General features: G+C 45.4%; 1 protein-coding gene across 6 annotated transcripts in view; it reads right to left on the bottom strand.

Moving 5' to 3' along the window:
- The window catches only part of CCDC13 (coiled-coil domain containing 13), a 110,650-nt gene extending 94,960 nt beyond the window's left edge, over positions 1-15,690 (bottom strand). For 4 of the 6 annotated variants that reach the window (XR_003854449.1, XR_003854450.1, XR_003854451.1 and 1 more), the window contains exons 1-5: positions 15,582-15,665; positions 7,783-8,000; positions 6,912-7,060; positions 3,584-3,726; positions 733-813 (exon numbers count right to left, since the gene is read on the bottom strand). Coding sequence is in view for 3 of the 6 variants with exons in the window: in XM_029588326.1 (XP_029444186.1) it covers positions 733-813; positions 3,584-3,726; positions 6,912-7,060; positions 7,783-7,994 (585 nt within the window). In the remaining 3 variants the exon portion in view is untranslated. Of the gene's footprint in view, positions 1-732; positions 814-3,583; positions 3,727-6,911; positions 7,061-7,782; positions 8,001-15,581 lie in introns of all 6 variants that reach the window. The other 2 variants (XM_029588327.1, XM_029588325.1) reach the window with 2 other exon arrangements.
- Positions 15,691-16,554: the final 864 nt, after the last annotated feature.

Genomic DNA, 16,554 nt, shown 5'->3' with positions numbered 1-16,554 from the left:
GTGAGGGGGAAAAGGGGGCAACATTGGGGAAAAGGCCAAGGCCATCCCTAGAAAGCACATATGGGAGTTTTGTTGTTTTTTTTTTAACTCCCAATGTTTATTTCCCCCTGTGGGTACTTATGTACCTGCAGGACCCACCTAGGAAAGGATCCTCCAAGGAAATCTCAGAGGGGGGAGGGGAGCCCTCTGCACTGCGGCACTCACTTCTACGGCCTGAAGCACAGGGTTGGCCCAACTGTGTCCTCCTTGCGCTTTCTTTACATATTTAAAGGGATATTTTCAGCTCCCACTCTCTCCTGTCTCACAGGGCTTGCAGGCCGTACAGCTGCGTGCGGCAGCGCAGGAGGTCCGTGTTCAGATCGCCCGTCCATCAGGCCTGGACATGCAATGCAGATGGTGCGCCGAGCCTCCCGGAAGGGAGTGCAAATGGAAACCGGGGCCGTGGCGGCAGCCCTGGCCAACCAACAAGCGACACAGAGGGTGGCACCTCAAAGGAGGTGTCAGTCTGACGGGGCCGGCAGAGCTAGGGAACACGGCAAACAGGACACAGTCCAGCCCAGATAGGAAGGGAGCTTGCTGCTGCTGCCGAGATGATCCTCGCTGGCGTAAGGGTGGTGCTGAGGATTAGAGTCGAGAAAGACTTCCCTCTGGCCATCGATGTCACCTGGGCCTGCTGTTTGGGAAGGGGTGAAGAAAGAGCGGGGGGGGAAAAAAAACCGGATAATTTCATACCTGAGTTCCTTCTGTCATTCGGGGACTGGGTTTCATTCCTGAGATTTTACCGCCAAGAGGCTGAAAATGTATTGCCTGAAGCTTAATGACAACAGTACAATTATACATCAATGAGAAAACAATTCAGAAAGCATTGCAATGCTAACCGCATATTTTCAGTAATTAAAAATACGAAAGCAATCATAGGTAAAACAGAAAGAACTAGGCAGTTCTTCATTTCTGATCAGAAAATATGTTTTATTAGCATTTCAGAATAATTGGAAAGTCCCCAAAAATGAGAGAAAATAAAAAATATACAATAATTTTCACAATTGACCCACATGCATCCTTACTCATAACCATACCGGTCCCAAATACAAAAAAAAAAAAATAATAATGAAAAGTACAAAAGAGTAGGAAAACCAACAACGCTTCTCAAAAAAATCCCCAAAACATGTCAACGGTCTGACGTGATACCAACGTGGTATATTCTGGCTGAATCGGCGTCTTTGTGACTTGTAAGTTTGTGACATGCATTGCTGGATAGTGGAGAGGTGTTTTTAGCGGTATGGACTTATAACCGGCAGTATATGGAACGTTCAAGCTGGGTTAGTTACAACTTCGAAGAAGTTCAGGTATGTTTTAAGTTTCCCCTGGAGGAGCCCTACGTTTGAAGGTGAAACGAAGAATACTTTGTTGGGAACGTTAGAGAAGACAGATTGTACAGTATGAGAAGGAGGAAGGAAGAAGTAGAGAAATAGACGTGTCATTAATGAATCAGTACCATCCACTCTCATCATTTATTGAAGATTTTGAAGAAGTGGATGAGAACATTGTAATTGGGATTTTTTGAGAACTGTTGCTGGTTTTCCTCCTCATTTGTATTCTTCTGTACTCTTTTGTACTTTTCTTTTTTTTTTTTTTATTTGGGACCGGTATGGAATGAGCGAGTATGTGTGCATGTGGGTCAATTGTGTGGTTTTTATAACCTAGGGATATTGGGGTTGGCACTTCCAGTGTAGTAATAATAGGATTACATTTATATATATATATATAAATTATGTGACTACATATGTTTACATTTTATGATGGATTAAAATTGATTTGTAAAAAAAAGTTTGTAAATTATTGTTGTATATTTTTTATTTTCTCTCATTTGGGGGTAAATTTATTCAAAGGCATATGAGGGAAAGTTCAATACCATCCTTCATTTTTTGTGTACCTAATTAGAAAGTCCCACATTTGAGAGAAACAATTTGAATAAATTTGCTCACTAAGTCAGAAGACGCCATCAAATACTTTTCAAACATTTTTTTACAATGCATCTTCGTAAAACTCTAACAGCGTCCGATTTTAAAAGAGCCACGCATGAAAAGACAGGGGGCTTCCATGCGTGGCCGGGCCTTGCGCGCACCGCACGCATTTTTGGAAGGGCCCGGCCACGCCCGTAAACCCCCGTTACGCGTCAAAGTGCCGGGGCTTCTCCAAAGGGGCGAGCCATGAGGCATGGTTTGGGCCGGGACAGCACCATGCGACACTGTCCCGGGAAGCGCGCACCGGCAGCTGCCAGCACGCGGAGATTACTTCTGCTCCCCAGGAGCAGTAAGCAATCAGACAAAAAAAGTAAGTAGCAAGGAAGGGGTCAGGGAGGAGAAGGGAAAGGGTAGGAAGGTGAGGTAGGCGGTGTAGGGAACTGAGGAAGCCCTACTCCCATCGTTGCGTAAAAATCCACCCCCCCCCCCCCCCCCGGTGCCTGCACATGTGCGCGCATGTTATAAAATCGGCACGTCCATGTGCGCTCCTTTTAAAATCGACCCCAAAGTGTGTGTTGATATCTTTAGTCCTAGATTTGAAAAAATGATATTTACCAAGGAGAACCACCACAGATCTTTAGAGAATATTACTGAAAATGGAATCCATTACCTGTTACAACAGGAGCTGGTGATGCTGGAAACAGCATCTGTGTTCAAAAAAATCACTCTCTGTTTTTTGTTTTTTTGTTTCTCTTTTCTCCCTCTACCGTAGTTGAAACCAGATCTTGAGACTCTGGCACCATGAGCCTTCCATCAAAACAACTGAGGATTTTAATAAACCTTCCCACCCATTGCTCCTAGTCTGCTCTTTGCAGCAACAGTCCTGAAGCCAGGAGCCAGGCACCAGGGCAACCTCCAGAACCCTGCATCATCACGGGCTCTAAATCCAGCCACCAGCTGTCGCCCTTAGCAATGACCAGGACTTCCCCTCCTCCCTCTCAGAGGACGTGAATGCTGCCTTTGCAGCGGCCACAGCTCGGTCTGTGAATTCTCCACATGGCAGAGAGCAGCAGTGCAACTGCCCCACGAGGCTGGCTTCGTTACTGCAGTGGCATCAGATCATAACCCTGAATAAGCCTTAAACTCGCTGGGCTCAAACTTGCACCGTAGGCTCTCCGAGAACTATCTCATCCCAATGCAGTGCATGGTGGAGGGGGCTATAGAAATAATCATTATTACTGATGTTAAGGATGAGAAAAAAAAAAAAAAAACAAGAGACTCCAAAGCTGCTGTGTTTTAGGTGCAGGCAAAGTCTTTACTAATACAGACACCTTGGAGCAGGTTCAAGATCCTTTGTAGTGAAAAAGAGAAGGAGGAAAAAATGGGAAATTTTGGATTTTTAGGCTGACTTTCTAAGTGATGCTCAAGGTGGCTTATGGCATTTTTAGAACTCAAGTAGAATAATTCTCATCTTCAAAGAGCTGACAATCCTCGGAGGTACCTGAGACAAAGAGAGGCATAGTGACTTGCCCAAAGTCACAGACATGTCAGTGGGAGAAACAGTATTTGAACCCTGGTTTCGCTGGTTTAAAGCCTGATTTCTATCCACTAGGCCATACCTCTCTTTCCAGCTCCTTGACTCTGTTATTCAGCTGTTTGACTTTGGTTTTTTCACTTTCTGATTCTGCAGTCAGTTCACGGTTCCTTTTGGACAGTTCAACTATTTTAGTGGCTGCAATATCCCCTGCCATGCCAGTCAGCCCTAACAATAAGGAGAAAAGAATAGAATTATCTAGTCATCTGACCTGACCCAATGTTCTTTTCATACTCTTAAAAAAAAAAAAGTCATGTTTTACGTGCAGCTGTAAGAACTGTAAACATTTTAGACACGTAAACGGCCCGGCCACGCCTGTTAAGTGCCGATACGCGCACAAGTGCCGAGCCCTGAAATAGGAGCGGGCCGCAGGCTGGCCAGGACAGCAGCCAATAGCCATTGTCCCAGGGAAGCGCGCGCCGTCACCCGGCCAGCGGACGTAACTTACTTCTGCTCATCAGAGCAGGTAAATTACAAAACCAAAAAACGGTTAGTTAGGCTAGATTTAGGGGTTGGGGTGTAGAGGGGAATGGGAAGGAAGGTTAGGCAGGGGGAAGACAGGGAAGTTCTTAATTGGAGCTAACTGGGAGGGAACTGCTGGGGGCTAACTCCTAAGCCAGAAAATAGTAAAGTGGACCGTGCGCTGGCACAGAATTCTGTGGTGCACTGCTCTGTGGGAACACCAGCCCCCATCTTAGCAAGGAGCAGCTCCAAGACTCCCCTCCTATCTTCAGGAATCAAGGAGACAAAGACAGTCTTCACCAACTCAGTGAGCTGGCTCAGAGACCCATATGTGCCCCTCTTGTTTGAGGTAGAAGTGCAGAAGAACACAGCTCCAGAGAAAGAGAGATTTCTGTGCCAGTTGAATGGCCTCTGCTCCGGGGTCCTGGCTTTCCATACCAAAGAGTTCTGAATCCTTGCCTTTTTCACCAGTGCCATGGGGTGCTCCCAACGACAAAGCAGGGACCTGTGCCAATGTGTCGGGTTTTCACGTCAACAGCGCCTAGGACTGAGTGCTGCACACCAAAGCCACCGAAGGTGCTCTGGACAGCCTATGGTCTGGGAAAAACAGCTGGGTCAGCGCCATGGGAGTCTTCGGAGCCATAAGAGAAGAAACTTTAGGGGCAGGTCTCTGATCCCTTGGCACTGAGGTCAGACCTGTTGCTGCAGGGCCCTGGCCATGCACTGTCTGTACCTTTTTTGGCTCCAAGGGGGCATGGCCAGGTAATGGGGCCCTGCTTGGGTGCCTTGCATAACCCCTAGGCTCAAGGTGAATCCAGCACCATGGGGTGCGGGGCCTTAACAGAAGAGCACTGCCTGGTGTAGTGGGAGCATGAGGACATCCCATATCAGAAGATGAATGGTTCCGATGTTCACACTCATGCCAGCACTTGTCTGAGGTCCTGCATTTTCCAGGCTCGTGACTGCTGCACCCTAGCAGACATGCAGGAACAGCTACTGTGATCGGGCCTAAAGCATTTATTTGTAGCGAACCTGATGGGAATCCCTGAATGATATCCGCAACCCACAAATACAGGTCTTGAAACTGCTGATGGATGGCCTCTTCTTAGGCTTTTCTCCAGACCTCAGAGCTGAACTTTAGAGCTCACTTTATTTATTATAAAGCATTGAAAAAGTGGTGCTGAGGGGCTGCCGAGGTAGTAAGGCCAAACTAAAGTAAACTGCAATGATTGAGATATCGCAGAAATGCAAAAATTCAAAGGGGATCACATGTCCATGCAAAAGCTTGGACAAAAATAGACTGAGGGGCTCACGAGAAGGCTCACGTGCGGGAACTACCGCACACACTCATTAATATTGAGAATCCATTCAGCACCACTGGATGGCATCACCCACATGTCATGGTTAATTCATCCTGCTTGTCAATGGAGCAGAATCTGATAGAAGATTTACTTTAGGGGACCTGAATTTGATTTCTCAAATCCAAGATGTTATATGATGTGTTATAAGGAGAGACAACTATTACTATTGTAGCTGCAGTGTGATTCAGCTGGATATATAACAAGGCAAACCACCCCACTTGGGAAACTCTCATTCTGGCACATTTAACTGACAAGCTACTTCCAGTGGGGGAAACTCTTTTCTTCAAATCCGTCTATTCTTTCTCCCCACAGCTGGTGGTCAGTGGCACAACAGATGCTTTACTTTCACAAACTGTCAACTGGCTCTAGTCCTTTCCTTGATTTTAGTCTAATCTGTAGAGTAGGAGAGACAGATTAAAACAAACTACCAGCTCCAGGAAGCAAAGGAAAATCAAGTGATTGGCTCAAAGTTCAGAAAGGGAGTCTTGAGTTCATGTCGCAGGACTTTTCCTGACTCACAGTCCAATGTAGTAACCATTAGGCGAGACAGTCCCTCATGTTGGCTAATAATTCATCATTTTAACTGTATCCTTTAAAATTCTACTGGTCCAATGCATTCTTCAATGGGGCAGATCCCTCTATTCCCTATAAAATGGCCCTCAGAGTTTTTAAGCATTGTAAACGTTAGGTCGGAAGTGTGGAACAATATTCCCCTAACTCTTTATGGCGAAATTGAAGTTATATGTAAACCGGTATGATTTGTATCTCTACAAGAATATCGGTATAGAAAAAATAAAAATAAATAAATAAAATAAACTCGGTTGCAGAACCGGGTGGGGAGCCTGCGAGAACTGAAAGCATGCTTGATTGCCTAGATCCAGGAGTCAGACCACCTCCCACGTCCCACCCTCGCCTTGTCTGGTCCTTCATGCCCACAGGGGAAGCCTTTTCATGTGCCAGGTTAGTGTGACAGACTGGAGGGAACTGAAGGTCGGTTCTACTGAAACAGATCTCCTTGTATTTATTTTATTCTTATGGTTATTATTAGTGTCTTTGAGCTGTTAGGGTTTCTTTTACATTTTTTTGTAGCAATACCCTCACCGCCATGTTTGTTTTTTTGCTTAACAAGACAGCCAAGCTCTCTTCCTTCACATGTCCTGGGCACTGCCAGTCCCGGAATGTGGAACATCTGAGCTTCTGCAGTGCTACAGAACATGAGCAGAATAGAAACAGTGCAGAGCAATGCCCATTACAAAGCACAGAGGTTCCTCCCATTAAAGATCTGAACGGCAAATGACTGTGCGAGAGTTTCCTAGCTGAAGTGATTTTGGTTTTCTTTATGAACTACAGAAGAACAAAATAAAGGAGCTGCTGTTTTTTCTCTGATTAGAAAGCAAGTAAATCACTTTAATGCTCTCTAATCTTTTAAAAACCCATGCGTTACAGCATTCCTCGTGGTGAAGGCGTTTTTCTTACCTTCATCAGTTACAGAAGAGAATTTGGTCTACGATATGAAACTGCCCTGCCTACCTGCCAAGGCCAATTTGTCATCCTCTATTTTCTTTTTGAGGCGTTTGATTTCAAAATCTTTCTCCTGTACGAGTTTGTACAGTCTGCCGTTTTCATCCTTAACTTCTCTGAGTTGGTCCTGAAGTTGATCATTTTCAAGTTCAAGAAACCTACAAGGCAAAAACAGATTGTCTTCATCCAATATTCAGCGTCCCAGGACACAGGAAGGTAAGCAGCAGCTTTGACAAGGAATTCTAGTGCTGTGCTAGACAGGAGCTTTTTATTCTTTTTCTTGCCTTCAGAAAATAAATTAAAGCAATAGAATATTATAACAGACACAAAAATGGATTGAATTAGCACAAGTTTGAAACTTGCGAGCAATAGCTCCAATCGTCAACATTTCAACCCTGGCTATTGTTTTAAAAATATGTATGTGAATGGACATGTGCTGCTAATTCAGCCCACCCTCTCTGGATAATCACATCCACCTACAAACTGTTTACTTAAATTTCCCAAGGCACTTCCTGAAGGGTTTCAGCCTGTATGCCGCCCAGGCCTTTCTGATCCAGGCATGAGGTAAGAACATCCGCCATACTGGGTCAGATCGAGGGTCCATCAAGCCCAACATCCCATTTCCAACAGTGCCCATTCTGGGTCACAAGCACTTGGAAAGATCTCAAACGGTAAAACAAGATCCCATGCTGCAATCGAGCAGTGATAAGTTGTGACTATTTCTTAAATCTACTTGGTTAATAACAGTTTATTGACTTTTCCAGAGTTATCTATAAACGTTCCATGTCAGCACCATCAGATGATGCCACCCACTCATGTGGCCGATTCATCGCACTTCATCAACTCAGAAGAGGCATATTGAGTAGTCAGACATTTTTACCTTTTACCGATGTCTTGTGGCAGCTCTGTGTCCCCTTGAAGTAGATTTAGCTCGTTCTGAATCCCAAAGGCATCTGTTTTCACTGAGGGCCCATCGGGCTGAGTCTGCGGTTTCTTTGTTTCTGCCAGTTTCTGTAACCTTCTCTGCTGCTGTTCCTGCAGAGCCTTAAACTGGAGCCTTAGAGTCTCATTCACATCATCATTCATCTCCATTACGAACTACAAAACAAATAAGGCAGAAACAGTTATTTTATTTAAATAACTCCATACTGAAATTAGCATATAGCTTCAGGCAGAGTCAAGCACAGTCTAGTTATCTTGTACTGCACATGCTCAGCACACACCACATTAGAATATTCCGATGTACCCAACAATCCGAGGTCAGACGTAATTTAACACAGCCAGGCAAGTGCCATACTGTCCATAATGAAGTCCACGTTTTGTAAAATAATATTAGTTCTATGTTTGTAAATAACATTTTTGTACACTGTGGGGGTTTTTTTTGGTTTTTTTTAAATTTCTTTGTTTCTAGCACAACAAAGTGTTAGAAAATTTTGGAGTGATGAGGCAGCAATCTCCAGGCATCCATTAAACCGATTTCTATAGTTAGAGTGGCTAATTTCTCACAATGAGTCTTAGGACCTTAAGGAGGTGGAGAAACCTCGATGTCAATGGATTTTACCACCAGAATTCCCCCCTACTCATGAGTCTTAAACATCCCATGAGCATCTAAGTTTCCATTTGTCTTCTCTGATAAACCCTCAGGGGTGTGATTTCTCTGGTCTCTCTGGATAGAGAGAATACCTGGGATTCTTGTCCCTAGCACTTTGCTAATTCTTATTTATTTAACTAGCTGTTAAGCCCGTTAAAACGGGCGAGATTCCATCGGTCAGACCGGCACGGTTAGAACCGCTCTGTTCTCCACAACTTCCCTTTTCCTTTCATCCTCTCTCACCTCATCTACAACCCCTTCCCTCTCCCAGCCCTCCTCCACTCTTTTTTCTCTTCTCCATAACTTCTTACCCTTCCTACTTGTTCAGTCATATCCTCTTCCTTTTTCCCTTCCCCTCTCACCTTCCCTTTCCTTCCCCTTCTCCCCTCTCTCTCAACCCTCCTCCACGCCCTCTTTTTCTCTACTCCACTTTACCCTTCCCACTTACATCCTCTTCCTTCCATCCCTTCTCATCTTCCCTTTCCTTCCCCTCCCACCTCCTCAACCCCTTCCCTCTCCCTCAGACCTCCTCCACTCCCTTTTTCTGTATTCCACAACTTTACCCTCCCCACTTATATCCTCTTCCTTCCCCCTCCCACCTCCTCCACAACCCCGTCCCTCTCCCTCAGCCCTCCTCCACTCTTTCTTCTTCTCTCTGGCCCGCCTGACACTTAGATATCGCCGCCGCTGCTCCATGGGATGTCTCCGGGAGTCTCTCTCTTGCGCGCGCCTCTCCACCGGGCTCGTTGCTGGCCCGCCCGATGCTCGGTGATGAGGCGCGCGCGAGAGAGAGACTCCCGGCGACCTCCCATGTCTATGTCTGTGTCGCCGCCGCCGCCGCTGCTCCTCCCCGCGCGAGAGAGAGAGACCCCCTGGAGACCTCCTGTGCTGCCGCCGCTGCTCCTCCCTGCGCGAGAGAGAGAGAGACCCCCTGGAGACCTCCTGTGCTGCCACCGCCGCCGCTGCTCCTCCCCGCGCGAGAGAGAGAGAGACACCCCCCCCCCGGAGACCTCCTGTGCTGCCGCCGCTGCTCCTCCTCGCCGTTTCCAAGTCCGCTAGGCTCCCCTCTGACTGATGTGCTCTCGCGCATGCGCAGTAAAGCTGCTCTCTATTGCACATTTGCGGCATGTCGGTCCAAGCCCATTTATATGGTAGATAGTAATTTTTACCCTGCCCAATTACCAGACATCTGTTCTGGTATTTTTTTTTATCCTGTACCTAGCACTTACCTCAGTCAGAAGCTGAGGCTCTGTGTAGGAAACTGAACGGTCATACTTGGAGCTTAACTATGTGATGAAGAAGACTGTCCTTGAAAGCTTATGCCTCAATAAATTGGTTAGTCTATAAAAGGTGCCATCCATCTTGTGTCGTTTTTGCTATACCAGACTATCCTAACTATGGGCCTGAAATCAGTGACAGGTCAGGAGGCCCCCCCCAAGCTGGCCAAAAGTCCCTGGGGGTCCAGCGGGGGTCCAGGAGCGATCTCCTACGCTCCTGACGTCGAGGGACAAAAAACAAAATGGCGCCGGCACTACCTTTGACCTGTCATATGACAGGGCAAAGGTAGCGCCAGCGCCATTTCTACAACGCACCGCAGGCCCGAGAGTAAAAGATCACACCGGGACCCCCGCTCTGGACCCCAGGTAATTTAAGGCATTTTGGGGGGGTTCGGGAGGGTGGGGGATTTATTTTAAAGGGTCGGAGTGGGTTTTAAGGTTGTTTTAGTGTGCCGGTTTTTCCGCCCTCCCCCTTCCCCTCCCCCCGATTTACGATTTTTGACGATAAATCGGGGGAATTCCTATTGTATCGCGCTTCTAACGATTTTTGACGATTTAAATATATTGGACGATATATTAAATCATCAAAAAACGATTCACATCCCTATTATGTTCTGGAGAGAACTGCGAGGAAGATTGCTGATGCTCTCCTGCATGTGCTGGAACTCCAGAGAAAGTAGGAGTACCACAGACCTCCCTGCTGATGTCACCATCAGCGCGACCAGGGCCTTTAAAGATCTGCTGCCCTATAGTCCGCCACCATCTGCACAGCCTAAGATGCAAACCAAAGGGGTGCGCCCCTTTCGGAGCTAGAGATTTTTCTATGTGAACTCGTGTCCTGATGTAAGTTTTGTTTTGTTTTTTTATCCTCGCTTCTTTTGGCAAACTTTTTTCAATTTGGCTTAAGGGTAAAAAGATGAAGGTTCAGAATATGCCTTCTCCTGCTTCTCCTGCTTTTGCTACTGTTCCAGGGTCCCTTGACCGTTGGATTCTTCCATCACTCAGCCAAATTAACAGGGTTGTTCTAGGAGGGACGCAACTTGAGCCCTGAAAATCGGATTCCACCTTCACAACCTAATATAATTGACTCTTCTAGTGACTTCCAGGTGCCCACTTCAAAATGTATTAGAAGTGGGAGCTACTGGTTTTTCAATCATCAGAGGTTACTCAAGACAGGTCCTTTGGTTTATTATCTGAGGGGAATCTTTTGACCTCCTCCAGGTTTGTTAGCAGGGTTAATCTTATAAGGGAGGAGAGAACTATGCCATCTTTTTCTTCTTCTTGTTTAAATCCTGTCTCCCTTCCTAATTTACAGAAGTCAGCTATTACTTTTAAGAAGAATATTTCTCGAGGACTTAGCTTCATCTTTGCAATGTGTGGAAGGGATACTAGAGGGCTGTGTGGTACAATTTATGTAAATTCTCGATTGATGCTATGGCTCAGATCTAGCCTCATGCATCTTTACGAGTTTCTCATTCATCCAATCTGTGAAATGAAACCGCTATCTGATGGGAGGAGCAATCAGATAGGAGTGAGCAAGCTGATGTGTTCTCCGTGAGGAGTTAGCAATCTGTAATATTTAGGAGAGTTGTGGCTGGATCCTTGGACCAGTGGCAGATGACCATGCCCCCGGGGAAGACCCCGAGAGGGACGTCAGGCTCAGAGTATGGAGACAGACACACACTAGTTCTTTTATTAGACAGTATACTGAACCACCAGAGGTGGCAGAAGTGAGCTGGAATGCCCGGCTGGGCTGTAGTCCCTTAGAAGCTGGAACAGCGAATCCCAGGAGGCTGAGCTGTAGAGAAACTGAAATATAGTGAGTAGGCAGGGTAAGTAGTTCATGTACCGAACCTGATGGTAAGACTCACACAATGTCTCATAGAAGCCCAGGAGCTGGAATGTATAGGCCCTCGAGGAGAGAGTACCTGGTTCCAGGGAAAGCTCTGAGAGAACGATGGTAACTCACAGATGTAGTAGGCAGTGCTGACTTCCAGGCAGAAGTGAATTCGAAGAAGTCCGGGAACAAGGGCCCTCAAGGAGCGAGTACCGGTTCCAGACTGCAATCTACAAAGTAAGAGAGAGAGCGAGGCCCCCGAGGAGCGGGTACCCCTGGTTAGTCCAAGGAGGCAGAGTAGCTTAGATAGGAGGAATCCAAATCTGTTGTCATTCCTTATCCTTGCTAACTCGCTGTGTTAGCAAATTCTAAGACCTTAAACATCCGTCGCGGGTGACATCATCTTCGGGGGACGCCCCCGAGGTTCACGCCTTCTCTGGTATTTTAGTCGGGGCCGCACCGAGCGCGCGCTCCTAGGCCTCCAGGAAACATGGTGGTGAGCAGCGTGGAGCCGGTCTGGGGACGCCGGAAGACCACGGCAGGAAGACGCCGCAGCAGCCAATTTTCCCGTGGACGAAGAGGGAGGTGCCAAGGAGGTGAGGAAGGCGGAGAGAGGGTGTCGGGAACCGACGGACACAACAATCTGGAGTCCCTTTCAAATCAGGTAACTGAATTGTCTTCTTTGCAAAGTGCTTTAATTAAAGATAATATGTACCTTCGAACTAGATCTGAGATGTCTAAGAATTCCTCAAGATATAAAAAATGGAGAAATTACTTACCTGATAATTTTGTTTTCCTTAGTGTAGACAGATGGACTCAGGACCAGTGGTTATGTGCTCCTCTGCTAGCAGATGGGAGATGGAGTCAGATTTCAAAGCTGACGTCACCCTAGATATACCCCTGCCGTGACCTCAGCTCCTCAGTATTCTCTTTGAAAAACCATTGTGAACATTTATATTAGTTAATTAAAACAGACGATTAAAAACTGATTAAAACTCAGTTAAAACTGGGGACCGCCAGTGCACTCAACCAACATAATGCTGACACCCTTCATAATGTGGGTGCCCTGAACTATGGGTAAGGTAATGGCTTACCCGTATTTGTATAGCTTCGAGGTTCGCCTTCCAGGCTCTTCTTTGGTGCTTCTCCTGGGCAACCATGGGCGGGATGCTGAGTCCATCTGTCTACACTAAGGAAAACGAAATTATCGGGTAAGTAATTTCTCCATTTCCTAACATGTAGCCAGATGGACTCAGGACCAGTGGGATGACAAAAGCTGCCCGTGGCCCACTTAGCACTGCCCTTGCAAAGGCTGCATCTTCTCGAGCCTGGACATCCAGTTGGTAGAAAACGCTGGTGGTCTTGATGGATTGGAATGTGAAGGTAGGCTTCGGAGAGGTCCAGGGAGGTTAGGAACTCTCCCAGTTGCACTGCCATTATTATGGAATGCATAGTTTCCATGTGGAAGTGTAGTATCCGTAGATGATGGTTGACGCTCTTGAGGTCCAGGATGGGTCGGAATGACCCCTCTTTCTTGGGCACGATAAAATAGATGGAATAATGTCACAAAAATCCGATAAGAATATATTTAGAAGACCTCCTTCAATACTCTGGCTGCAGAATTCTGGAGTAACCATAGGGCCCTGAGATGTGTTGCCAGAATTCCTAGGAGCAGAGAACTGTAATAGTTCAGTCCATTAAATAAAAAAGTGTTTGCAAAGTGAGATGAAAGTCATTTGATCTAGCAGGGGTATAAGGTATGTTTGGGTTTTGTTTTTTATAGCATTCTCAGTTTACAGTAGCCAACTTTAATCTGGTTTTTAAAATGTATTGTCAAGCAGTGAACTTAAGCCTGTGAATACAGTGCTCAGTTTTGTGCTCTCATTTTTTTTATAGTATTTATAATACATATGCATATAAAATCAACAGTGCAGTGCTCAAATCCTTCATAGTCTATCATCAGTCACCAGAACACAGTCTGTGTTTCATTTATGACTGCAAGGTGAATACAGGATATCTTTCAAACTTCAAAGTGGTGAGGATTGTGCATAGGCAACTTACTACAAATTAAACAAAAACCCCAAGGGAGTTACATATAAATAAAGAACCCAAGATCTTCACAGATGGTGATTCCTTCTTTCAGAAATGGTTAGCAATTCTCAATAAATGCGCATTACACTTGATGGTTCTTATTATTGAAACTACTAGAAAAGTTAACGAAGTTTTATAATCCACCTCGGAGTCCAAAAAAGTGAGCTTACAGGCATCCACAACTATTGAGACTTAATGATAAAATGTTACAAGAGCACATGCAAGCCATTGATCAATTCAAGACTTCTATCCACCATGAAAAAATTTGCAAGTTCCGAAGGGATGAAAATGATTATAAATCTGGAAGGATGTATCCTTGGCAAGCTGAAAGCATTTCTCCTTCTAGAGTTCGTTGGTTGATTCCTCTGGTTCAGAAGAAAATCTACTTGATGATTGTCTAGCACTTTATCCAAATCGTTCCAATATAAACAAGTTAGGTGATCAAATTTGCAAATGTTACAAAATTATTCAGAATAGTTAAATCACAAGTTGATTGCGATAAATTGCAGGAGGATCTTGCAAGACTGGAAGATTAAGTATCCAAATAGCAGATGAAATTAAATGTGCAAGGTGATGCATATAGGGAAAAATAATCCTTGCTGTAGTTACATGATGTTAGGTTACATATTAGGAGTTACCACCCAGGAAAATGTTATAGGCATCATATTGTATAATACATTGAAATCATCCGCTCAGTATGCCATGGCGTTCAAAAAAGCAAACAGAATGTTAGGGATTATTAGGAAGATAATGGTGAATAAAACAGAGAATGTCATAATGCCTCTGTATTGCTCCATGGTGAGACCGCATCTTGTATACTGTGTGCAATTTTAGTCACCGTATCTCAAAAAAGATAAGGTTGCACTGGAGAAGGTACAGAGAAGGGCTATCAAAATGATAAAGGGCATGGAATGACTTCTCTACAAAGGAAGGCTAAAGAGATTATGGCTGTTCAGCTTGGGGGGAGCGGGGGGGTAAGATAGAGGTCTATAAAATAATGAAAGAACTTGAACAGGTACATGTGAATCAGTTATTTACCCTTTCAGATAGCACAAAAACTAGGGGGCATGCCTTGAAGTTATCAAGCAGCACATTTAAAACAAAAATCAGAGAAAATTATTTTTCACTCAACACACAATTAGGCTCTGGAATTCACTGTCAGATGATGTGGTTAAGGCGGTCAGTGTAGCTGGGTTTAGAAAAGATTTGTATAAGTTCTGGGGGAGAAGTTGAATTAGAGAATAGCCACTGTTTATTACCAGCTTCAGTAACATGCAGCAATGTTTGGGTACTTGTATCCTGGATTGGCCACTGTTGGAAACAGCTTGATGGACCCTCGGTCTCACCCAGTAAGGCAACTTATGTTCTTAGTGTGACATTTTTGGACAGGTTTAAAAGAAACGTTTAAGTGTTGGTTTAAAAGGTTATGTGAGTCAGGATAATTTTTCTATTTTACTTATTGAATATTCAACGGAGACTCTCTAACTTAGTAACAAACAAACAAACAAAAACATACACACACTCTCTCTCTCTCTCTCTCCCCCGCCGGCCGAATCTGCTGCTACAGCACACCCTCCACAGTCCCTGACAGACTGCACCCCAAGAGCTCCATGAGCATTACCTCTAAAGATAATGAATATAAAACACTTCCCGAACCGGTTCCATTTCTACCCCACTACATGCGAGGGGTGGCGAGGAGGGGGATACAGTTAAACTACATCTCCCGTCATGCAACGGACCAAAGCCATCGCGGGATCAGTCGCCTGGTAACCAGACCCATACAAAAACCAGCAATAAGCCCCGGCAAGGTTTACAATTGTAAAGTTGTCGGAAAATTGTGTATATCTCGAGGAAGAAGGAAAGCGGAGTGAGGTTTCACTTACTTGTAAGAAGAGAGCACGGTAAACTGAAGTGAGCCAGGTCACAACAAGACACTGTCCCGATGCTCCAAACTCCGAAGCAGAAGAGCTGGCTTGTGTCACACCTTTAGAAGTCCGAAGGGGAACAGGACGCCGGACGGCGCTGCACGAAAATGGATCCCCCGCAGGGGAGGTTCGCCGGTTCCGGGGCTAGCAGTAGGAAGATGCAGCGATGGCGGAGAAAGATAGGGTGACAGACAATTTGCTAGGGGTGCTGCAGTGGATGGAACAGGGCAGACTACGGAAGGTGGTAGTATTGTGTGTGAGGGAAAGGAGGCTTGAGTGTGGATAACAGTGGTAGCAAGGATTAACCCCGTCAGGAATTATTTATTTTACTTATATATATTTCTCTGCTATTAAAAATAATTAAATAACTCCTTATTGAGGCCCAAAGTTAGGCAACTGCTTCCTGCAGCACATTTTTATGGATGCTGGAGGCAGGGCGGGTGCTAGCTTTTTTTTTTTTGCTGCCCTGTGCGAACAAGTAGTGTGCTGCCCCCTGTGAGTCAATCTGTCTCCATCCAGAAATCTAAACTTTCAAATCTGACATTCCTTCCTACCCCCTCTCCTCTGGAACTCATGGCCAATGCATGAGTATTAGATGCCCTAGCACCCCCCCCCCCCCCCCCAAATTCCGGCCCTCCACAAACGCACAATTACAAATTATGCATCTATAATAGCAGATTTTGCATTAAAATAACATTCAGCATACAGTCTTCTGAGGTGAAAATATCCTTACAACAACCTGTACATTGTATTTACATGCACTGCTGAGGTACCAACCAGAAAACCCTGCAAAAATACAGATATGTTATTAGGCCTATTGTAATGGATGTTGAATGTGGGCTTGACCCTCAGAAAGTCATGAGTAAACAATTGCAATATATCAAACCTCCCCTGCCAAAACTGCACTAATTGCCAGCGCTCAAACAATAAC

Source organism: Rhinatrema bivittatum, chromosome 2, assembly GCF_901001135.1.
Source record: "Rhinatrema bivittatum chromosome 2, aRhiBiv1.1, whole genome shotgun sequence".
Lineage (NCBI taxonomy): Eukaryota > Metazoa > Chordata > Amphibia > Gymnophiona > Rhinatrematidae > Rhinatrema > Rhinatrema bivittatum.
This window is presented reverse-complemented; position numbering and strand designations above follow the sequence as displayed.